General features: G+C 55.1%; 3 protein-coding genes across 9 annotated transcripts; all 3 read left to right on the plus strand.

Annotated features, from left to right (window-relative positions):
- LOC110470448 (myelin protein zero-like protein 2) lies at positions 1–5,018 on the plus strand. Of its 3 annotated transcripts, none has more exons than XM_085560274.1 (6): positions 1–133; positions 1,314–1,616; positions 2,310–2,520; positions 2,730–2,874; positions 3,582–3,669; positions 4,180–5,018. In XM_085560274.1, exons 2-5 carry the CDS (start codon positions 1,329–1,331, stop codon positions 3,640–3,642), a joined length of 705 nt encoding a protein of 234 aa, XP_085416400.1. In that variant the 5' UTR covers positions 1–133; positions 1,314–1,328; the 3' UTR covers positions 3,643–3,669; positions 4,180–5,018. The 3 variants fall into 3 exon arrangements, with proteins under 3 accessions (XP_085416400.1, XP_021385766.1, XP_085416399.1); XM_021530091.3 differs by having other exon boundaries at positions 3–133; positions 1,450–1,616; XM_085560273.1 differs by lacking the exon at positions 1–133 and having other exon boundaries at positions 351–1,616.
- A 1,077-nt stretch (positions 5,019–6,095) lies between these two features.
- On the plus strand, positions 6,096–13,474 carry MPZL3 (myelin protein zero like 3). 2 transcript variants are annotated; one of them, XM_085560272.1, is made up of 6 exons: positions 6,096–6,282; positions 7,946–8,112; positions 8,504–8,714; positions 9,570–9,735; positions 10,468–10,531; positions 12,494–13,474. In XM_085560272.1, exons 1-6 carry the CDS (start codon positions 6,111–6,113, stop codon positions 12,518–12,520), a joined length of 807 nt encoding a protein of 268 aa, XP_085416398.1. In that variant the 5' UTR covers positions 6,096–6,110; the 3' UTR covers positions 12,521–13,474. The 2 variants fall into 2 exon arrangements, with proteins under 2 accessions (XP_085416398.1, XP_077644198.1); XM_077788072.2 differs by having other exon boundaries at positions 6,250–6,396.
- Positions 13,475–15,241: 1,767 nt separating this feature from the next.
- Positions 15,242–20,812, plus strand: LOC110470450 (myelin protein zero-like protein 2). Of its 4 annotated transcripts, XM_021530094.3 has the most exons (8): positions 15,243–15,632; positions 17,115–17,327; positions 18,572–18,729; positions 19,061–19,286; positions 19,374–19,485; positions 19,798–19,858; positions 20,046–20,141; positions 20,317–20,812. In XM_021530094.3, the coding sequence occupies exons 2-8, from the start codon at positions 17,285–17,287 to the stop codon at positions 20,476–20,478; spliced, it is 858 nt and encodes a 285-aa protein (XP_021385769.2). In that variant the 5' UTR covers positions 15,243–15,632; positions 17,115–17,284; the 3' UTR covers positions 20,479–20,812. The 4 variants fall into 4 exon arrangements, with proteins under 4 accessions (XP_085416395.1, XP_021385769.2, XP_085416396.1 ...); XM_085560269.1 differs by having other exon boundaries at positions 15,242–15,632; positions 19,061–19,485; XM_085560270.1 differs by lacking the exons at positions 15,243–15,632; positions 17,115–17,327 and having other exon boundaries at positions 18,490–18,729.
- Positions 20,813–22,014: the final 1,202 nt, after the last annotated feature.

Raw genomic sequence — 22,014 nt, forward strand, 5'->3', positions numbered from 1 at the left:
CTTGGAGAAACTCATCTTTTAGCCGGTGACGGAGAAGCCGAAGCGGATTTGCCTCCGCAGCCCCGGCTTTGTGCCCCGATGCGCGGCCGCGCCTGGCTGGGCGCTGCGCTCGTCCTCGGGGCGCAGCTCCCAGGTAAGGAGCGTGGCCCTGGCCCGGCCCGGCCTCGCTTCCCTCTTCCCATCCCTTCAGTTATCCCGGGCAGAGCCTTCCCCCGTCCTGCTGCGATTCCTGCTGCGCGGGGTTCGCTGGAAGCGGCGCGGAGCGCTTGAGTTTCTTCCCCGACAGGTTTGGGCGTATTCGAGAGGAAGAACACCGATTTCCTCCACTGATCTCAGCTCCGCTTTCAAGGTCTTTTTCTCCCCTGCTGGGAATCTGAACTTTACTCTCAGCTCTTTTTCTTTTTTTTTTTTTCCCCTACCTTTGTTCCTAAACAATCAGGGATTGTCCAGGAGCTCCGGCTTCAGATCTTTTACACAGCAAAGGTTCCAGACTGACACGAAACTCACTTGAATTTTCAGTGGTTTATATCGAAACACCTGGATTTTAATAATAACGCAACTTCCTTTCCCAAATGTGGAATGTAATCGGCCTTGAAAAAAAGTATTTTACTCTTATTTCTCGCTTAATTCTTTTCAAAGGGTTTAAAATTAACAGATTTGGCACCGAATCCATGTATGAGCAACGTGATCTCTGCCAGTGAAGTTTTTCACATGTGAATAGTTTCAATGTTTTGGCGTTCCAAGCCTTTTTCCCTTTGAGATAAGGAATTATTTGGAAGGAAGTATTTAGCCATAAACTACTTCCAAATACATCTTTGTTGTGAAGTTTTATTTTACAACCCTAGATAAGCTTTTTTTGTTGTTTGTTTGAATCACACTGGAGTGAGTTATCTTCCTAATGTGACAGGGTATTGATATTTTCTATTTCCTTCACCGAGAAAACCATTAATTTTTCTTATTTTTCACTCTCCTCCTCTCTTTTCTTTGCTCTATTCTCACTGGTTTTCCTTCTTCCAGGGGAGCATCGAGTGAGCAGTGTTCACTTATTTTTAAATAAGCCATGGTGGTTGTGGGGATGTTTCTTGGAAGAACAAATCCATTTCCTCTAGACCTGACTGAATTTACCTGCAGTTGCCCAGCTGGGCTACAAAGCCTCTAGAACTGGCTCTGGATACATGAGTTAAGAGCAGTTCCACCGTGCTGTGCACGAGGCTGAGTAGAAAGGGTAAAAAGGGAAGCTCTAGCATGGGAAATAGCAATTATTGGGTGGGATTCAGTGCAGTTTGAAAGGGTTTTTCTGACTCCATCTGCAGGATCACCCCCCGGGAATGCCTGGGATGCTCAGGCGGTCCCTTGCCAGCGCAGATAAGGCTCCCAGGGATTTAAAGGCGATAAGGAGCGGCGATGAGCTGGCTCGGACGGTGATTTTGCCCCGTGTTCTCCCCGCAGCGCTGTGGCTGGCGGCAGCAGTGGAGGTTCACACTGCCAAGGAGGTGGTGGCCGTGAACGGGACCAACCAGCGGCTGAAATGCACCTTCTCCAGCAGCAGCCCCGTCAGCCAGCAGCTCTCCGTGAGCTGGAACTTCCAGCCCGAGGACCTGAGCGCTCACGAGCCGGTGGGTGAGATCTCTGTGCTCCGTTCCGGGGGCTCCCCTCACCCAGCACCCAGCAGCGAGGGGGTATATTGGAAATGCAGGCGAACCCAATGGGAAAAAATGCTGATGTCTGACTCAATTCAGAAAGCAGAATTATTTATTTATTATAACTATGCTAAAATACATTAATATACTGTATAAAAGGAGGATACTACTTTCTCTGACTCTCACCCAACTCATGCCCCTCTCTGAGAGCCCAGCCCCAGGTGGGTTGGATTGGCCACCAGGCTCAAACAATCCTCACCAGAATCCAACCAAGCATCACCCCAGGGAAACAATTCTCCACACACATCCCACATGGGAAAAACAAGGAGCAGAAATAGAAATTGTTTTCTCTTTCATTTCTCTCTGTGCTCCTCTCTGAAAAATCCTGAGGGAGAGAAATGTGCTGCCACATGGGTACAGACACACCCCAAACCCACAGACACATCTGGGCCTTCGTCACTTGGAGTGATTAATCTGTTTATAGACCCTGCCTAACAAACACTCCCGTGTTTAGTTTTGGGTGGTCAGGGTTAAAATGTTTGTGGCTTTACAAAGCTGGGTCTGCTGACACCACGGCTGAGTCCTGCCTTAAGTGACATCCTGCACCTGACAGGAATCTCCCAGGTCCCTTCCATCCCAGGCCATTCGATGTTTTTGTGACTTTTGTAGGTATTTTACTACCTGAAGGAGCCCTACGAGCCCCCTGCGGGAAGGTTTAAAGACCGAGTGACCTGGGATGGGAACATCGAGCGGAACGATGTTTCCATCGTCCTCTGGAACCTGAAGCCCAGCGACAACGGGACCTTCACCTGCCAGGTGACAAACTGGCCAGACGTCTATGGCACCATCGGGGAGGTGCGACTCCGGGTTGTGCAGAAAGGTGAGAGGCCAAGAAACCCCCCCGAGGTTGTGTGGATTTAAGCAGAGTGGCCTTCTTCCACATCTGGGAAAGCTGTGGGAGAAAAGGGCTGGTAAGTAGAAAGCACGAGGGAAAAGGGAGCTTGAGGAAAGGTTTTATTGACAAATGCAGGATCCCAGCCCCGCTCCTCCTGTGTGTCCCTCTGCTTCATTCTGTCTCTCCCCATGCAGTGAGCTTCTCAGAAATCCATTTCCTGGCCGTGGCCATCGGCTCTGCCTCCGTGCTGATGATCATCGTGGTGACAGCCATGATCATCTGCCGGCAGCGCCGCAGGAAGGCGCGGGACAGGAGGCTGGAGGCGGCCAACGCTGAGAGGTGAGTGTGGCTGTCGAGGCAGGATGGGAAGGAGAAGGCTCTGACTCAGAAGGCTGTGAGAGTAAAACTGATTTATTCAAAATACACCGCTCTTTTATACAGAGCTCCACAAGGACCAAATCCATTGGTTCTGAAGTGAAAACAACCCACAGCATTGGTACAGAGTGCTTGACGCACAGTGATAGAACTTAACTATAAACAATGTGAAAAACAAGAGAGATAAAGATTATTTACATTTTCCCCAGCTCTTTCCCAGGCTTTTGCCTGGCTAGAAACTCTCCGTTTCTCTCTTTGACTGAATCTGAGACCCACAGGTGAGGGCATGCACGGCACGGGGGAGAGGCTGCTGGGGCAGCTGGGTGGGTTTATCTCCACGGCCTTTCTGAATTCTTGGACCCTGCACAGAGCACCCACAGTGCAAGCTGCCAACCCAATTAGCGATAATTGGCTGCGTGCAGGCAGAGCAGAGCCCCAGGATGGACAAGCTCTGCAGTCCCCATCTGCCTCTTGCCCTGCTCGGTGGCTCTTCCCTCAGAAGGATGCAGCTGCTGTGGTGGTGGGCAGATGACCACCCTGTCCCCCGAGCTGTGGTCACCACACGTGTGCCACACTCACCTTGTCACCGTGGGTGTGCTGTGTGTGGCTCAGGACATCCTGACACTGATTTGGGCTTCTTTTCTCTTTTGTTCCTCCCATTTTTACAACAGTAAAGAAAAGGAGAGCCTGAAGGTGGGGGAAGAAAAGGAATCCATTCCATTGGAAGATTAAGGGTCTTTGCTGGTGTGCACAATGCAGGTACCCATCCAAACCTTCTCTAATTAATGTCTCAGTGTTCCTGTGGACTCTCCAAGACAGATTCCCTCGGGTATTTCCCTGCTATTCACAGTCAGAACTGAGGCCACAATCACACTTTGCTGTTGAGGATCTTTCAGAGACAGGTGAACCCTCCCTGAACCATCACAGCCTCTAAAATGTGCAAGAGATTTCTCCACCCTGGTGTTGAGGAGCATTTGTAGAAAAGCCATTGTTGCTGCTTTCCATGGCATTCCTGCTTTGTATATAAAGAGGAATGAATTACTTCCCTTTTGTCACTTTGGAATCTGCTTTTTGATTACTTTAACCTTTACTGCTTTAAAATTGCCACAGGAAGCCTGGCACTGTTCCCACATTCACTGTCTTTGCTTAGACATGTCAGCACAAATTTCACCCACAGTTCCTGAGGTCAGCAGTTCCCTCTATTATTTTGGTTTTTGACAATAACCCTGAGTCACGGATGTTTGTTTTTCTTACAATCTTTCTTCTCAGGAGCTTCCAAAGCAGCTGGTGAGAGCTTGTAATTTGGGGTGTTAGAACAAAGCTGGATTACAGACGCCCCACGCTGCCGCTGCAGAACCTCTGCTCAACCTGAAAGTCTTGCATGGAAAGAGGGTGACTTTGCATGAGCTGTGAATTCCCCTCAGTGAAGCAGAGCAGGAGGATCTTGCCCCATGAACAAAGAACTTTCCTTCATCCTCTCACCCGGGAGCAGGGCTTCTCTGCAAGATGGAAGTGCCAAGACTGACTGGACGGATTGCTGGGAGGTGTTTGAGCAGATGAACTCTTGCACCTTGGAAGCCACAGCGTTTTGGTTTTGTTTGCCCTGGTTTTGTTCCCTGTGACTCCTCCCTGGCATCCTGAGAGGGAAGGCTGAGCAGTGAGGTCTCAGCTGGCACAACAAACTCCTTGGAATCCCTTTTCTGTTCGATGGACAGTGATAGAGCTGGGCAGGGGTGCTGTTTGTTATTCGGGATGGCATTCACCAGCCAGGGTGGTTTGCACATCCATCTCTGGCAGCTTCGGGAGAATTTGGGGGTTGAGGAGAGTTTCTGCCTGGGTTCACCAGCTCCCCCCTGTTCCCATTCCCACTCTCACTATCCCAGCGCTCCCCTCTGTTCCCCAAAACTGGAACCCATGGAGTTCTAAGGGTGTCTCACCAGCCCCAAACCAATCCTGTTACAGTATTTACCCAGCCCCAAATCACAGCGTTGCCCTGTCTGTTTGTAGAGTGTCTTTATGGCTTTATAACCTGTGAAGTGCCAGCATTCCCTGGCTGTCTGTTTTCATTTTCACTTTCCTATGTTGTAAATAAAGTCACCTTACTCAGAGTTGTGCTGCTGTGGAGGGGGGCCATGACCTGGGGGCCCCTGACACCTCAGATGAGCAGATTTGCACTGTTTGTCCCCAAAAAACAGATTTGTTACCCTGTGTGCAACAAACCAATAATTAAATACTTCAGGGAGATGTTGATTATTGACTTCAGGGGAGCCCGAGCCTGGTGCTTGGTGGTGTCCCACAGATCCAGCACACCCCACTGGACTTCTACCACCATTATTTATGCACAGAATTCAGAGTCAGTAACTCTCCAACTACAGCCCCTCTCTTACAATGGGTTATTCATTCCCATACATATTCATTCCCAATATTCATTCCCAACTTCTACCCCTGCTCAGGGGCAGGCTCTTCACCTGGCTGGGGTCTTTTTGACCTGTAGGTGTGATTTTTGGTATTATAACCAAGCTCGTTCAGCTCTAGTTCAACTCTGGCATTTTGCCCAGTTAGCAATGTACAGAGACACACATCAATATTTAATTTATTACATCCCTAAAACTTGTCAGTTCGAGGGTGTCCTTGGCTAAGGCATGGAGTTGCTGTCTGTTCCCCTGATTAGGTCTCCTTTATTTTGCTGATTGAGCTTGAAAATCTACAAAGATCTCACAGCAAGGAACACCTTGACTTAAGAATATAATCCTGGCACATTCCTCATTTTGTGGCACCCAAAAAAGCCCAAAGTGCAGCGAGCAGGCTGGCAGTGAGGCTCGGGGATCTGGGGACAGGCGCGGCTGCAGCACCGGACCTTTCACTCGTCCCGGACACAGCAGGGCCCTCCAGCTGTTCCCAGCTGTTCCCAGGCGTGCCCAGGTGTGCCCATCCAGGTGTGTCCAGCTGTTCCCAAGTGTACCCAGGCCTATCCAGGTGTGCCCAGCTGTTACCAGGTGTGCCCAGGTGTACCTAGACCTACCCAAGTGTTCCCAGGTATACCCAGGTGCTCCCACCCAGGTGTACCCAAACCTACCCAGGTGTGCCCAGCTGTTCCCAGGTGTACCCAGCTGATTCCAGCCAGGTGTGCCCAGCTGTTCCCAGGTGTACCCAGCTGATTCCACCCAGGTCTACCCAGACCTACCCAAGTGTTCCCAGGTATGCTCAGGTATTCCTGCCCAGGTGTACCCAGCTGTTCCCACCCAGGTGTACCCAGACCTACTCAGGTATTCCCAGGTGTGCCCAGCTTTATTCCCAGAGTTTCCCAGGCGTTCCCAGACCTTCCCAGGCGCCGCGGCCATTTCGGGGCTGCCCCGCCCTCACCTGCGCCAGGTGAGCGCCATGTTCCGGGGCTGAGCCCGGCCGGGATGCGGCGCCCAGGGGCGGCGAGGGCCGGCGGCCGCCTCCTCCTCCTCCTCCTCCCGCGGGGGGCTCTGCTGCTGCTCGGTACCGGGGTCTCCGGGGCCCGGCATGGCATGGGATGGACGGGACGGGAGCGGCGCTGCCCGCGGGGTCCCGCCGGGGAACGGGGCCGGGAGCGCTCGGGATGCGGCTCCGGCGGCCCTGGATGGTGCCGGGGCAGGGGGAGGCTCGGGAAGGGTGGTCCCGGAGCTCTGGGGAGGCTCGGGAAGGGTGGTCCCGGAGCTCTGGGGGATGTGGGAAGCTCAGGAAGAGCCGTCCCGGAGCTCTGGGGGATGCGGGAAACTCGGGAAGGGTGGTCCCGGAGCTCTGGGGGATGCGGGAAACTCGGGAAGGGTGGTCCCGGAGCTCTGGGGGATGCGGGAAGCTCAGGAAGAGCCGTCCCGGAGCTCTGGGGGATGCGGGAAGCTCAGGAAGAGCCGTCCCGGAGCTCTGGGGGATGCGGGAAACTCGGGAAGGGTGGTCCCGGAGCTCTGGGAAAGGTGGGAAGCTCGGGAAGGGTGGTCCCGGAGCTCTGGGGAGGCTCGGGAAGGGTGGTCCCGGAGCTCTGGGGAGATGGGAAGCTCGGGAAGGGTGGTCCCGGAGCTCTGGGGAAGGTAGGAAGCTCAGGAAGAGCCGTCCCGGAGCTCTGGGGGATGTGGGAAGCTTGGGAAGGGTGGTCCCGGAGCTCTGGGGGATGCGGGAAACTCGGGAAGGGTGGTCCCGGAGCTCTGGGGGATGCGGGAAGCTCAGGAAGAGCCGTCCCGGAGCTCTGGGGGGTGTGGGAAGCTCGGGAAGAGCCGTCCCGGAGCTCTGGGGGATGCGGGAAACTCGGGAAGGGTGGTCCCGGAGCTCTGGGGAAGGTGGGAAGCTCAGGAAGAGCCGTCCCGGAGCTCTGGGGGATGCGGGAAGCTCGGGAAGAGCCGTCCCGGAGCTCTGGGGGATGCGGGAAGCTCGGGAAGGGTGGTCCCGGAGCTCTGGGGGATGCGGGAAGCTCGGGAAGAGCCGTCCCGGAGCTCTGGGGGATGCGAGAAACTCGGGAAGGGTGGTACCGGAGCTCTGGGGAGGCTCGGGAAGGGTGGTCCCGGAGCTCTGGGGGATGTGGGAAGCTCAAGAAGAGCCGTCCCGGAGCTCTGGGGGATGCGGGAAGCTCGGGAAGGGTGGTCCCGGAGCTCTGGGAGGCTCGGGCGAAGTCCTGCCCGGAGCGGTGGATGGTCCCGGGGCGGAGGGAGGCTCGGAACGGCCGGAGCTGAACGGGGCAGAAGCGGCTGCGCCCGCTGGAAACAAGAACTGAAAGAATTTGGTGCTCTGGGGAGAGTTCTGACCCGGTGCCTGTGGAATTCAGGCAGAATTGCTTTAAGTACCTACAGCTGGTAGTTCGTAACCCAGCTGATCGCGTTCCTCAGCTCCTTGTCTCCTCGAACAGGTCAGGGAAGTTTTCTGCTCTCCTGTAAATTCAGTGCCGGGCAGGGAGTCACTGCTGTGCTTTAGTCTTTGAATTCTGCCTGACCCGCGCACGTCTCGGGATTTTTGGGACAATTTTGCACCTCGCGGGCAGCAAGAAGCGAATCCCTGCCTTTTGTGCCCGTTCCATCAGGTGTCTGCAATGCTCTTTCCCTGGAAATTAAAGCCAGTGCTAAAGTCCGAGCTTTTGTGGGCGAGCAAGTGCTGCTGAAATGCTCCTTCAAGTCCAGCTCCCCCATCACCGAGAGCCTGCTGGTGGACTGGACCTACCGGCCCCTCGCTGGGGGCCAGATGGAGACGGTAGGTGGAACAGTGCCAGGCCTCTGGGCGTGCTGAAAATTGGAATTTTCTGTTTGCTTTGCTGGGCTGCTGCCTCACTTTGCGGTTTGGGACACTCACTGTTGCCTTCTTCCCCCTGTAAAATACCTTCGGTGTTCTCTGGGGGGAAAAAATATTCTAAATACAAAAGAGCATGATAATGATAAAGTAGGGGGGTTGTCACAAGAGTTGCACTGTGCACAGAATGACTGTAAAGATTCAGTTGGTGGCTTTATTTCTCTTGTATATGAAATATCCTTCCTGACTTTTTAACCTGTCATTATTCCTTTACTTTTGCAATGCAAAAGAACAGTTCACTGCTTTCTTGGATGAGTGCTTTATTACCACAATCCTTGCCTTTCCCTCCTCGCAGATTTTTCATTATCAGTCCATCCCACACCCCACAACAGTGGGGACATTCAAGGACAGGATATCCTGGGTTGGGAACATCGCTAATGGCGACGCTTCCATCGCCATCCAAAGCCCCAGGCTCAGTGACAATGGGACGTTCATCTGCAGCGTGAAGAACCCTCCAGATGTTTACCACAACATTCCCCAGACCGTGCTGGTGGTTACAGAGCGGGGTAAGGCTCCCTGCCCTCAGTGTGGCCTCACCCCTGCGACAGAGCTGCTTTGTGGGATGTTGGAATTCCGAGCATCACGTGGGAAATGCTCCCTGGACTTCCACGCTGGAGGGTCAGCAGAGCTTGCTTCAGCCCCACTCTCTGAGCTCAGTGATTTGGGAACTGCTGGGTTGATTTGGGGCAGGAAGGGACGGGGGCAGCTGTGGTGACAGCAGAAATCAGAAGTGTCCCTTTGTTCGGGAGTTTCGTTGTGGCAGAACAAGTTAAACATTGAGGAAGTGCTGGCCTAAAAACAATCTCCACATCACAAGCGCTGATTGTCAGAATCAATTTCCTCATCTGCCCTGCGTGCCAGCCCTGCCCCAAATTCCCAGCTCAGCCGTGCTGGTAGAACTGTGCCGTGCCCTCCTCTGCAGCTCCCTCCACCTGAGCCTGGGCTGGGTTTGGAGACAGGAGCCCCAAAGGCTTGGGGACCAAAGGTTTGGGGACAGGAGCCCCAAAGGTTTGGGAACAGGAGCCCCAAAGGTTTGGGGACCACAGGTTTGGGGATAGGAGCCCCAAAGTTTTGGGGACTGCAGATTTGGGGACAGGAGCTCTTCAGGTTTCGAGACCACAGGTGTGGGGACAGGAGCCCCTCAGATTTGGGGACTGCAGGTTTGGGGACAGGAGCCCCACAGGTCTGGGGACAGGAGCCCCACAGATTTGGGGACCACAGGTTTGGGGACAGGAGCCCTGCAGAGGTGGGGACAGGCTGCTCCCAGTCTGCCAGCCCCGTGTCTCACGTGGAAGGGCCACCAGGCTGTGCCCTGGGTTTGTCCCAGGGGCTCAGCCAAGCCATGCCTCGCTGTGTTTCAGGCCTGGCCTTCCAGCTGAGCTCAGCAGCTCTGCTGGCCATCCTGGTGTTCCTCCCTTCTGCCCTCGTGGTCATTGTGCTGCTGGTGAGGATGAGGAGGAAATTCCGGGTGCTGAAGGAGAAAGGAAAATGTGGCTACAAGAAATCCTCCATCGAAGTGTCTGATGAGTGAGTACTGGCTGCAGGCTGGAGCCTGCATTTCCACTTTGGGGTGTTGGCTCAGGCACGAGGGAGGATTTCCCCACCTCCTTCAGCATGAAGTGAGTGCAGTGCAGCCGCTGGTATCTGCTGCTGTCCCAGCAAGCAGAAAGCTTTGGGAAATCCCGAGCTGGAGCACAGACCAAGGGCTGCACATCCCTTTTCTCTGTCCTTCGCGTGAGGAATGCCATGGAACTGAGGCAGTTTGGGGTCAGACATCTTTCACTTCTGTAATGAGGTTTATTTGAGCTTCAGTCAGCAGGATGTTTTGCATGTATGACCTTTGGGTGCTGCATTTTTGGGTCCTCATAACAGCAAAATAAACCCAGAAAGGCTACCTGTGGTGGCCTGAGCAGGGATGCCAGGTGCTGAAGGAGCCTTGGAGATGGAGCTCCCTTCTGCTCAGCTCCTTGTAGAATGATTTTTTTTTTTTTACTGTGGTCTTATAATTATTTGATTGATGGTGTAAGATTTACCAGCCAAAAAGCAACTTTCCTTTTAATCTTTGTGCACTGAAGGGCCACCTTCAAACTGAGGCATCTGGCAGCTTTCAGTCCTTTTGGCTTCGCTGTGCAGACCTAAAGGTTTTCCTCAGGATGAAAAACCTCCAGTACCCTGTGGCACAGTCAGAATTCACAGTCCAGAGGAGGTAGAGGAGTGTCTGGGGAGAAAGTCTAAGCTGATGCTGTGCTTTTCCTGCAGGCCAGAGCACTCAGACACAGCTGGCTGCGGGGGCAAACTCAAGCAGTGCTGCCTGAACTGCGTGGTAAGTGAAAATTGGTGTTTTCACGGTGATTTTGCCACCCTGGGTGCTCCAAGGAGGTGCTGAGAGCGGCAGGTAGGGTGTCCCCACACCTCTGGGTGTCCCAAAGGCAGGGAGTGAGAGCTGCTGCCTGTACTGCTGGGGAGGCTGTCACGAAATCCACCAAACTGATTTTTCACCAGGCTTGATTGGAATCAGAGCTGTCGTTTCAAGATGACAAATCAGGGTTTCAGTGCCAGCTGCCGTGGGGTTTTTCCGGGGGCTCTGCACCAGCAGTTTGGGGCTGGCAGTGACCCCTCAGCCCTCCGTGTTTCTGCAGAGGTGCTGGAGATCTTCCTCCTTTTACTTTGTTTTCATTGCAGCAGAACATTGCTAAACCCTCGCGGTTTTTGTTTGTTTGTTTGTTTGTTTCTGCTTTTTGTTTGTCGTGCTCTCCGAAGTGGTGGTTGCCCTCTAATTGTGCTGCTTCCCCTCCCAGCCCAGCAGGTGCTCCAGCTCCGGAGTGGCTTTGCCACCAGCTGCCCTTATTTTGTGGGAGTCCTGTGCTCTGGAATGGGCAGGCACATTCCAGAGTCATGGCCAGTTCAGAGGGATTTCATTCCTTCCCTGTCCTACAGAGCACATTTACCTCAGGGGCACCTTTGCCTCTCCTGCACAGGATGGGAGTTAAGGAGGAGTTAAATATGTGTTGCTTGATTCACTCTCCTAATGCCAGTGATTTAAAACCTCCTAAATGCCCAAGCCTTCAGACAGGCATGTGCTGGTGGTTTCTATTAGATACAGGATGAGAACCGGGCAATTACGTAAGTTGTACATGAAATATTTACAGTTCTGCATTAGACACAGCAGACTTTATTTACAGTTCTGCATTAGGCACAGAGCTGCAATGCTGGGAATGAGGTTTTGGGGAGCTGGGGGAAGCAGGAAACACCTTGTGCCAAGGGCTGAGCTGCCCTGGCTGGGAATCAGGGAGGTGCCAGCAGGAGAGAAGGGGAGGGATGGAGCCCCAGCTTGGGGAGGAAATGCTGCCAAGACATGGGAGAGCTTAAAAGTTGAAAACTGCCCTCTCATCCTTTGGGAGGAGTCAAATTGTGACAATAGAATCCTGCTGCTTTCATGTCCAGTGCTCTGTCAGCTTTGATCCTTTGCTGTCTGATACTGAAATATTTATCTGATCAGCCCCCTGAGAATGTCCCTCTCACTTTAACAATTCTGCATTTCTGAGGTTTCTCTAATGTGCTTCCTAAGTGACCAAACCATTAAAATTGCAAAGCCGATGGGAAATCTCTTTGGATTGAAATGCTGAGTGTCGCTGAGGTTTGCCGTGCAGAGCTGAGGGGTTTGGGTGAGCTCAGAGCTGCAGAGCTGCGTGTGGGACATCATCAAAGAGCTGCTGTGGTTACAGCAGCAGGGGCTGCTTGAAAACCAGCAATTGGTGCTGCTCAGGGCTGGCTCTGCAGGGCTGTGCTGCGCTGTGTGCCTCATCTTCAGCTGCTGCTCCTCTCAAAACATTTCACGTGCAGGTTATGGCATGGTGGCTGTGCCTGGGAGAAGTCAAACTTTTAGTGTTTGTACTTATATTTATTATATATACTTGTACTTGTTAATTATTATATATTTATTATATATACTTGCACTTGTACTCATATATTTGTACTCATATATTTGTACTCGTATATTTGTACTGTCATCTTAAAATGACAGCTTTGATTCCAATCAAGTCCAATATTTGCACTCATATATTTGCACTCATATATTTGCACTCATATATTTGCACTCATATATTTGCACTCATATATTTGCACTCACATCAGTGGTTTTTGCAGCTCCTCTGGCCTGTTCAAGCACAGCAGCATTTTTGGGAAGCATTTCGGCTCTTGCCAGGTGCTCAGCCTTTGGCTGAACTCGTGGCTTGGTTCATTTGTTCACACAAAATCTCAGTTTCTCTCCATGTTCCCTGTTTAGGACACGGATGAGGAAGATCCCTACTGACTGAAGCTGTGGAAAAAGGCTGAAATTGCAGCACTGAAAATCATGGATGGATCCTTCCCGAGGCTGCTGGATAACCAGTGCAGGTTGAAGGACATGTTCTGCTCTCCGTGGATTGGAAGAATAATGCTGATGGGATAATTCACTTCTATTTAAGCACAAAACAATGATTTTCTAAGAAATCTTTCTAATTTATTGGGGAAAAGAAAACCTCTTGCCCTCAGGTCTGCAGGGCCTACCGAAGCCTCAGGCCTACAGTGCCAATGTGCCTTGGTTTTCCTGTGAGTTGCTTTGGTTCATTGGTTTGATTTTTTTTGTGACATCCCTCTTTTGCTGAGCCCTGGAAATCCAACTTTTTGAAGTAAAAGTTGCTCCAGCTCTCTGGGCACTGACAAGGTTTATTCTCAGGTTTTTTTGGAGCATACTGACTCACACCAGTTTGATGAAGTGATATCTGGCATCCTCTGTGGTGGAGTGAAGAGAACCTACTGCTTTTGAAGTATTTTTTTATTCAGCTGCATCACTGGGTACCGCTCCTTCTACTTGTAGAAGTGAAGCACAATTCACAGAAAACAATTTTTTTTTTTCCTTTTTTGAAATCAGAAATGCAAATGGGGACTCTGTTTCTGGGGACACACAACCCCATCTACCTCAGCCATGGACTCAAGCTCTGCCCAAAGGAATGTTCTGTTTGCAGTAGTTGTTTTCTTCCTCCCTCTTCTAGGACCCGTTTTAGGGAAATGGTTCATTGTGCAGCATTACTTCCTCTCGATGAAGGGCATTTCCTCTTTCACCAGCTTTACCCAACAAGGAATGGCAGAGAGCAGTGGAATTCATCCACTCAATCCCTCAAAAGCTGCTGTCCTTCTGTATCCATCAACTATTCTCCTTTTACAGATGTGCTCCAGGTTTACTGCTGATTTTGCCATGCAATTACCAATAAATTGCATTATTCCATTCTGGGTTGTGAGTCTCTTTATTTGGCTGAAGACAGCTGAACTCATAAAACTGCCACGCTGAGGTGTAAAAATTGTCATTTGATGATGAGTAAAGGTTTTTAGGGAGCAGATTTAACCCAAAAGAGGACAAGCACCAGGTCCCCTTCAGCATCTCTGCTGGCTGCAGCTTTCAGGTGTGGTGAAACTCTCACTGAGAAGTAGGTCAGCTGTAGATCTGTGCCTCCAGATAAACACATTTTTCTCCTGTCTACTAAAAAGCAACATTTCAAGTATTTGTGCTCCCTTGTGACACAGCATCTCTGTCAGGCGAAACTTCCCTGGGAAAGGCCGTGCTGGGATCACACAGCCCGGGGAAGTGGCTTTGCTGTCCCCTCCCAGCACTCCCCATTTCCCCTGGGGAACCAAAGGCTCTTTTTGCTGCAAAATGCTGCATTTCAGCTCTGCCCCCTGTGTGCCAAGCACATTTCTCTCCCTCTCAGGATTCTTCATAGAGGTGCAAAGAGAGAAATGAAAGAGAAAGCAATTTCTGTTTCTGCTCCTTGTTTTTCCTATGTAGAATGTGTTTAGAGAATTGTTTACCTGGGGTGATGCTTGGTTGGATTTTGGTGAGGATTGTTTGAGCCTGGTGGCCAATCCAACCCACCTGGGGCTGGACTCTCAGAGAGGGCCATGAGTTGTGTTAGAGCTAAAGAAAGTAGTATGTAGTTTTTGTATCCTCCTTTTATATAGTATATTAATGTATTTTAGCATAGTTATAATAAAGAAATCATTAATCCTTCTGAATTGAGTCACACATCCTCATTACTTCCCATTGGGTTCACCTGCATTTCCAATATTCCTGGGCAAATATTCCTGGTGCAAAGCTGAGCTGCCCCCTTGGAGCTGCCATTGGTGCTGAGCTTTCTCTTCCCCTGCCACCCACATGGGAATTTCTCGGTGTGGTGATGCATGCAAGGAGAGATATTATAAAAGAAAGGCCGTAGAAAATCAGGCCTTTCTGCTGAATTACCAGCTGGCCTGATATTCCTTCTCAGTGCAGCCAGCTTGTAAGTTCTCATCAGTTACCATAATCTCTTCTAGTGAGGAAAACAAGCTGAGCTTTTAATAACAATAAATTTGTCCTATGAGAATCAGTGAGACATGTAAACAATCTAAGAATGGAGAGATTTGATGGAAAGGTAAAATGTCATTTGCTAAGCAATGAATCGAGTAGCAAGGAAGCCACTGGCCAGTTGGAACTGAGCACAAGGTCTGTGAAAAATGAGTTATGTGAATAAAGAAGGGGCTTTTCTGCATGGAAAAAACTGAATCCTTTATTGCAACAGTGTGCCATCAAAGCCACTGATACTGGAATGGAGAGAGGGGATACTGGAATGGGGAATATTGGGATACTGGAATAGGGAACATTGGGATACTGGAATGGGGAGAGGGGATACTGGAATGGGGAATATTGGAACACTGGAATGGGGAATATTGGGACACTGGAATGGAGAGCAATGGGATACAGGAATGGAGAGGGGATACTGGAATGGGAAGCAGTGGGATGCTGGAATGGGGAGAAGGGATATTGGAATGGGGAACAGGAGCTTCTCTGGCGTGTCAAGGAAAGAGAAGGGCGAAAATGCACTTTCAAAGTGGCCAGGGGGGTTGCAGAGGAGGAAAATCAGTGTGTGGTGTGTGTCAGGCAGCTGCCCACGCTGTGCCAGGCAGGTTCAGGGCCCTGGCAGCCCCAGGAGGAAGGCGCAGCCACGTCACCCAGTGCTGTTTCCTCAGGGACAGGACCAGGGTGCAGCAGTGACAGCTCTGAGCACCTCTGGTCCCCAGAACAAAGCAGGAGGGAGCCCAGGGAGCGGCCCAGGAGCCTCTGTGACCTGGACTGGTCACTGTGACCGGTCAGGCCAGTCCCTGACGCTGGGTTTGAGCCCCAGCCCTCCGTGCCAGGCGCCTCCTGGGGCTGCCCCATCACCCCTCTGGGGCAGATGCATCTGAGCTGGTTTCCCCTCTCTGTTGCACATCCTGATTTTTTGTTCTGCTTTCTCTCGTGTGTGAAAGTGACCATCAGACCCAACCTGGAAATACGCAACCCCGAGAGGATTTAGCAACCATCAGTCGCTGAGGGACGTGCAAGACTAGCTGACTGCTCCAGGCCACTCTAGGTGAGTAATTTTTGCTGGAATCCTTATTTCTGGATGTTTTTTTAATTTGTTTGGCTGAGAAGAGAGCCAGGGGAGCAGAAGTGCTGGTGACTCAGATGCTGGGTGCCAAAGCAGGGGAAGGTGAAGGCCGTGTGCTGTCTGTGCCCCTTTTCCCCCAGTCTCTTTGGGAGAGGATGTGTCAGCACTGGCACACACTGAATGAACAGCCTGCTGAGTGGGTGCTGGCTCCAGCTGGTGCCTCCCAGCACCCTCTCCCTGCCGTGTGGCACAGGGGGAGACCCTGCAAAAATGTGTTCCCAGGCAGGAGCAGAAACCCTTCTCGAAACCAGGGCGATAAACCCGGCAAGGACCTGCTGGCAAATAAGGCCCAGAGCCCCAGGAGCTCAGCTGCAGGAGCTTTGGGAGGCTCTGGGTATGGAAATCTCAGCTTCCTGCAGCCAAGCAGGGCTGGGGTTTGGGCTGGCTGCTGTTCTGGCTGCTGCAGGGGGGTGGTCCTGGGAGGGTGCAGCTCGGCAGGTTTTGGCAGCATCTCTGGGAAACGGGGTGCCGTGCCTGTGCCCTGAGCTGTGCCTGCTGCCCTGGGGCTGAGCAGGAGCTGTTTGTAGGTCGCTGTGCAGCCAAGTGTGTCACAGCAGAGCTGCTGAGAGCACAGCAAAGCATGCAAAAACCCAGCCCCAGAGGGGTCCTGTGTTCAGAGAGGCAGATGGGAGAGGATGCCAGAAGGTTTGCTGCCACTTCTCAGGATTTTTGTTGGTGGAAAGGGCAGGGTGATGAGGGTACAAAGCTGTAGTGATTTTCTCAGCCTAGAACTGATCCAAGGGTCACCAGCAGGTGATTCTGGGTCTGGAATCCCTGTCTGATGGTGGCCTGGAGAGCCTCTCATTTGCACAGCGGAGCAAAATGAGTGAAGCCACCAAAATGCCAGAGATGATTCAGCTCTTGTCTTTCTATTTCATTTCTGCAGTATTGGAAAATCCCTGCTGGTAATGGCAGCCTCAATCCCAGCTTCACGTGAGGGCTCTCCGGGCAGAGGAGTTCTCTCAGTAGCTCCTTACCCCAAAATGAAGGTTCACAGCTGGGATTGCAGCAGGGACAGGCAGCAGGGCGCTGGCTCCTGCCTTCCTCTGGACACTGGCTGGCACGTTCCTGCTGGGGACAGCCAGTTCTTCCCTGGGCTGCAGGATAAAGCCACGGTGTGCAGAAGGAGATGTCAGCTCTACTGTGAGAGAGGTGGAGCAGCCGGAGCTGAATCCAGGGATCAGGTGTGGCGCTGCTCCAGCAGCACCCAGGGGCAGGGATTTAGATCTGGAGTGGGGGGCTGTGTTCTAGGGCTGAACTGTTCTGATGAACAGAGTCAGCACCCGTGAACGTCTCAGCTTAGATGTCAGAAGCTCGACCCCAAACCACCGGAAAGAAACTTGGGGGGAAATATGAAGGGGCTGATCCCTCTCCCTTACGCAGACTCTTCCTTTCCATGCTCAGCCGTCTCACAAACCAGAGTCCTGTCCCTGCCCTCTGTGCTGCGCTGACTTCCAGCCTCCCAACCACAGAGGTTACACACCAGAGCCTTCCTCTGACCTTGAGCTGGCTGTCAGTCCTGCCCCAGGGGACACTGAAGCGTGTGTCACCTGCGCTGCTCTTTTCAGAGGGAGATGAAGGTGCTGCTGAGCCTGACCCTGCTGCTGACATGGCTGGGTAAGCTCTAAATTTTATTCCCCTCTTCTTTCCCCTCTGCCTTTGCTCAGAGACCCCTCAGTGTGTCTCCTCCTGTGGTGAGAGGGAACTCCATGGAGCTGCTCCTCCTCTGGCCCTGCTGCATCTCCCCCTCCTGCAGCCCTCGCCTATAACCAGGCTGCAAGCTGCACTGCCATCCCTGGATGTGCCCTGTTCTGAGGCTCCAAGGCTTTGAAAGAAGCAGAACTGCTTCACCAAGTCTAAATACAGGCAGAGGTTTCCAAGGTATTGATTTTGGCTCTGCTCGAGGCAGACAGCTCCCTTGGTCTTCTCCGCTGGCAAATATTTGTCATTTTTGGCTCCTCGGCTGGTCAAGACCAACAGAACTTGTTTGGGAAGCGGCAGCACTTTGCATTCATTATTTACAGGGCTTCAGACAAACACTTGGTTCTTGGCCAGGGCCCAGCCCTCGCTGGTGTGGACAGGCTGAGCGGTGGCTCAGCCACGAGGACGAGCCTACCTGTCTGAGCAGCTCCCCGAGCTGAATGAGCTCAGCCAGCTCTCTGCAGGCAGCACCAGAGCCTCAGCCTCCCCTTGCAGGGCCGCTGCAGGCTGAGGCAGGTGGGGTTGATGAGCTCCCGTGACATTTTGTGTCCCACTCATTTCAGAGAAGACCTCTAATCCCCTTCCTGCCGCACGCTCTGCAGCCCAGCCAGCCGGCAGCTGCCTCCTGTGGGTTCTCAGCGCTGTGCTCTTTGATCTTCCCCTGCTTTGCTTCTTTCCCCACTGTCCAGCTTCTCTAGAAACCCCAAGCTGTGGTTACGTGGCCAGACAAGCAGCAGCCCAGGTCTGGAGCCTGTGAGCAAAGGGGAAGGAAGCCAAATGGGCAGCGAGGGAGGAACTGAAATTCGTGTCAAGCGCCGGGATTGCCCCTGGCCTGGCAGAGATGAGCAGCACAGGTTCTGCCGGGCAGTGACTCAGAGCCCAGCCCTGCAGGAGCTGCAGGCTCTGGCTCCGAGGCGTGGAGGGCAGGGGTTGTGCTTCCCCTGCCCCTGGCCCATCACACGCAGCAGCCCTTGCCGTGCGGGGAGGATGTGCTGCCCCGCATCCCGGCCACACGAGCAGGGGCCAGGCACGGGCTCGGCCTCGGCGCTGCTCAGGGCCAGCAGCCCCGGCCTTCCCCGGAGAGGAGACGGCGATGGGGACGGGCAGGCTGCCGCTGGCCGTCCTCCCTGGGCTGATCCTGCTGTCCCTGTGCCCGGCAGGGCGGTGCGGCGGGGCCGCCGGCGTGTTCACGGAGCCCCGGCTCCAAGCTAGGGCTGGGGGCTCCGTGCTGCTGCAGTGCCTCTTCCTGGACCCCGACAGCAAGGGATGGACCCTGCACAAAGTGGACTGGCTGCACAAGGCAGGAGCTGGCACGCAGGTGGGTCGGCGCGGGGCTGGCAGGAGAGGGGCACGGGGCTGGAGGCAGGGGAGGAGGGCGAGGCAGCCCTGGGGAGGCTCTGTGGCAGCCCGGGGAGGATGGGAGCCCATCCGTGTCGCCAGGACATGAGCAGAGGAAGTTTCCAAGAGAGGAAGAAGGCAGGACCCGCAGCACCAGGGGAGCTCCACTCTGGGCGCCCATCCCGGGGTTTTCCAGAGTGCCGGGCAGAGCAGAACAGCCCAGGGCGCAGGGGGAAGGTGCGAACTGAGAGCTCCCGAGGAGGGACAGGCGCCGACATCCCGCACCTGCCATCCCGCACCTGCCCCGGCAGGAGGAGATGGTGTTTTTCTACTACAGCAACCACGGCGTCCCCGCGGGCCGCTTCAGGAACCGGGTGCAGTGGCGGGGGAACGTGTCCCGCTGGGACGGCTCCATCCTGCTGCAGGACCTGCGCCTCAACGACAGCGGCACCTTCGAGTGCGAGCTGCGCCTGCTGGAGACCAGCCGCGTCTTCAAGAGCCGCACGGTGCTGCTCGTCAGCCCCGCGGCACCCAGAGGTGCGCGATGCTCCCCGCCCACCCCGGAGCTGCCCCACGCCTCGGGGGTCCCCGCGGTGCCACCCGTGCCTCGGTGTCCCCCCGCAGGTGCCGAGGATGCCGCGCCCCTGAGGGATTCCGGCTTCTGGCCGGCCGCGGTGGGCTGCGGCTGCGTGGCCGTGGTGGTGGCGTTCCTGGCCGGGCTGTGCGTGAGGAAGAGGTACCAAAAGTGGGTTTAGGGGATGGGGAAGCACCTCCCTGCAGCCCTCCCTGGCCAGGCTTGGCCCCGGTGCTCGCAGGTGTGAGGGTTCGGCTCCCAGGTGTGGGTGCCAGCCTCCTGCTGCCATCTAGTGCCACCGTGTCCCTGCTCGTCCCCTCGGCTCCCCAACCTCCTGGGCTGTGCCAGCAGCACGGATAGCCTGTTCCAGGCTGTGCAAAGGGATGTCGGTGTCCCAGGAGAGGGAGGGAGGGACGGGAGGAGCGGGTGATGCTGCTCCCGGAGGTGACACTGCTGCTGCTGCCTCCCCTCAAGGTTTGCAGCCGTCACAGCCCTGGAGAGGATGGGGAAGAGCAGCAGCAAGAGCAAAGCAGAGGTGAGAGCTGAGGCTGGAGGGGTCCCTGGGGTTCAGGGCTGGGGAGGCCGGGGGGGATCCCACACTGCCCAGGCACCAGGGGCCGTTTGCTGGCCAGCTCCAGCCGTGGCTCTTGGGACTGGGCTCAGGCAGCCCCTGTGTGTTTGGGGGCTGCTCAGTCCCAAACAGCCTGATCTGCCCCTCGCAGGAAGCAATTTACTCCTCAGTCCCTGGAGATGAGGTCGCCAAGGCTGAGCAGGAAGCAAAGAAGAAGAGGAGAGCTGAGGACACCTACATAACCATGGTGAGGAGCTGCAGCAGCTCTGCTGGGGCCGCACATCACTGCCCCCCTCGCCAGGGCCACGGCGCTCAGGGCCTCACTCCCTGTGCCAGACCCCAGCCTCCCGTGCCCCCTGCCCCCTCCAAACACACCCTGGTACCCCTGGTGAGGCTCACACCTTGTCCCTTGCTCCCTGCAGCACCCGTCTCACTGCCGGGACAACGGCGTCTACGTGGAGCTGGCCAAGAGGTCCATCCCGTCGGAATGGATGGCAGAGGGGACACGGGGGCACAGACAGAGCCAGGAGCCCCCCAGCAGGCCAGAGGAGGCGCTTCTCCAGCCTCCAGAGCAGCAGAAATAGCTGTGCTGTGGGATGGCAGCCCCTCACCCAGGTGTGTCCGACGCCTGTGTCGCTGTGAGGACTGAGCACTGCTGACACGTCCCTGTGCCCCGTGCCAGGGCACTGCTGGGGCACAGCCCACCCCAGCTGTCTGCAGGGGACCAGGGGACGCCTGGCCCTCTGGCTCTTGCCCCCTGGACTCGAGAGAGTGGGCACAGCCTCACGCTCCAGCTTTGGACCTGGCCCAGGATGAGGATCTCCGAGGGGGCAGATGCAGCAGGAGCCGTCACAGTATTTTTCTGTAGATAATAAATCTCAGGGAGTCTTCCCTGATGCTGTCTTCGTTTTACCTCCAGCACGTGATGTCCAAGTGTGCCAAAATCTGCCTGGCCCAGGGCCTGGGAGCCCTGAACCCATGTGCAGCCGAGCACGGGGCACCGCCAGCCCCGCTGGCTCTGGGCGGGAGCAAAGCCAAACGGGGCAAAAAAGGGGGGAAAAAGGGGTCCCTTGGCAGCACGATGGGGACCGAGGGGAGCAGGACAGAGCCCGCGGGTCCCCCACGCGTGTCCCCTGGCCATGGGTGAGCAGCCGGGTGATGGGCAGCGCTGGGAGCCCGGCCACCCCTCCCGGGCCCCGGGGCAGCGCCGGGGCGGGCGCTGGCGCTGCTCCCGCTGTGTCTCCGGGTGCCGGGCGCTATCTTTAGATGTTTGACACCTCCAGGTGCGGAGGGAGCCGGGACCCTCCGCTCCCAGCGCTCCGGCACACTGCAGCGCCGCGCTGCGCTCCTTGGTTCTCGTTGACACCCGGCTCTCTTTTCGCGCAGGCAGCCGCGGGACGGGATTCAGGAGGAACCGGCCCCCGGGGCTGGATGTGGGGGGCCGGGGGATCGCACAGGGCCTTTGTAGGGCCGTGGCAGGGGTAGCAGCAGAGCAGAGCCGGCTTTGCCTGCCCAGGAGCTGTGACAAAGTGCTGTGCGTGCAGTGTTTGCTGAGCAGAGCTGCTGGGACACTGCCGTGCCTTCTCTCCCGGTGTCCTGCTTCCCCTCCTGGCTGTGGGCAGGCAGCAGAGCCCCTCGGCATCCCTCCCCTCGGCATCCCTCCCCTCGGCATCCCTCCCCTCGGCATCCCTCCTGCCTGCCCCGGCTCTCTGCACAGGACCTACGGGCTGCCCTGGCTCTGGGGCATCCCTCGCCTCTGTGCCCAGGGATGCTGTCCCAGCAAACGCCAGCACGCCGCGTCCCGGGGCCTGGGCAGCGCTGTCACTGCCTCCCTGGGCTCCAGGAGCTCCCTCCTTGCCTTCCCTACCCCATCTCTGCAGCTGGAACCCAGGAGTGGAGCCCAGGGCCCAAACCTTCCTCGGCAGTGCAAAGGGGACCAGAGACTTTCTGCAGCCCCGTCCAGGGGAGCCGTTCCCCTGGGACAAGGCGCTGCTGGAGCAGGGGAAGGAGCCTGCAGCAGTTTTGGCAGCCCTGGGAAGTGATGGAGCTGTCCGGGAGCGGGCCGGTGATCAGGAGCACCTTTACCTGCTGCAGCCCACCTGGGGCATCCCGGCTGGGCT

The sequence above is a fragment of the Lonchura striata genome, chromosome 24 (genome assembly GCF_050655825.1).
Source record: "Lonchura striata isolate lonStrDom1 chromosome 24, ASM5065582v1, whole genome shotgun sequence".
NCBI lineage: Eukaryota > Metazoa > Chordata > Aves > Passeriformes > Estrildidae > Lonchura > Lonchura striata.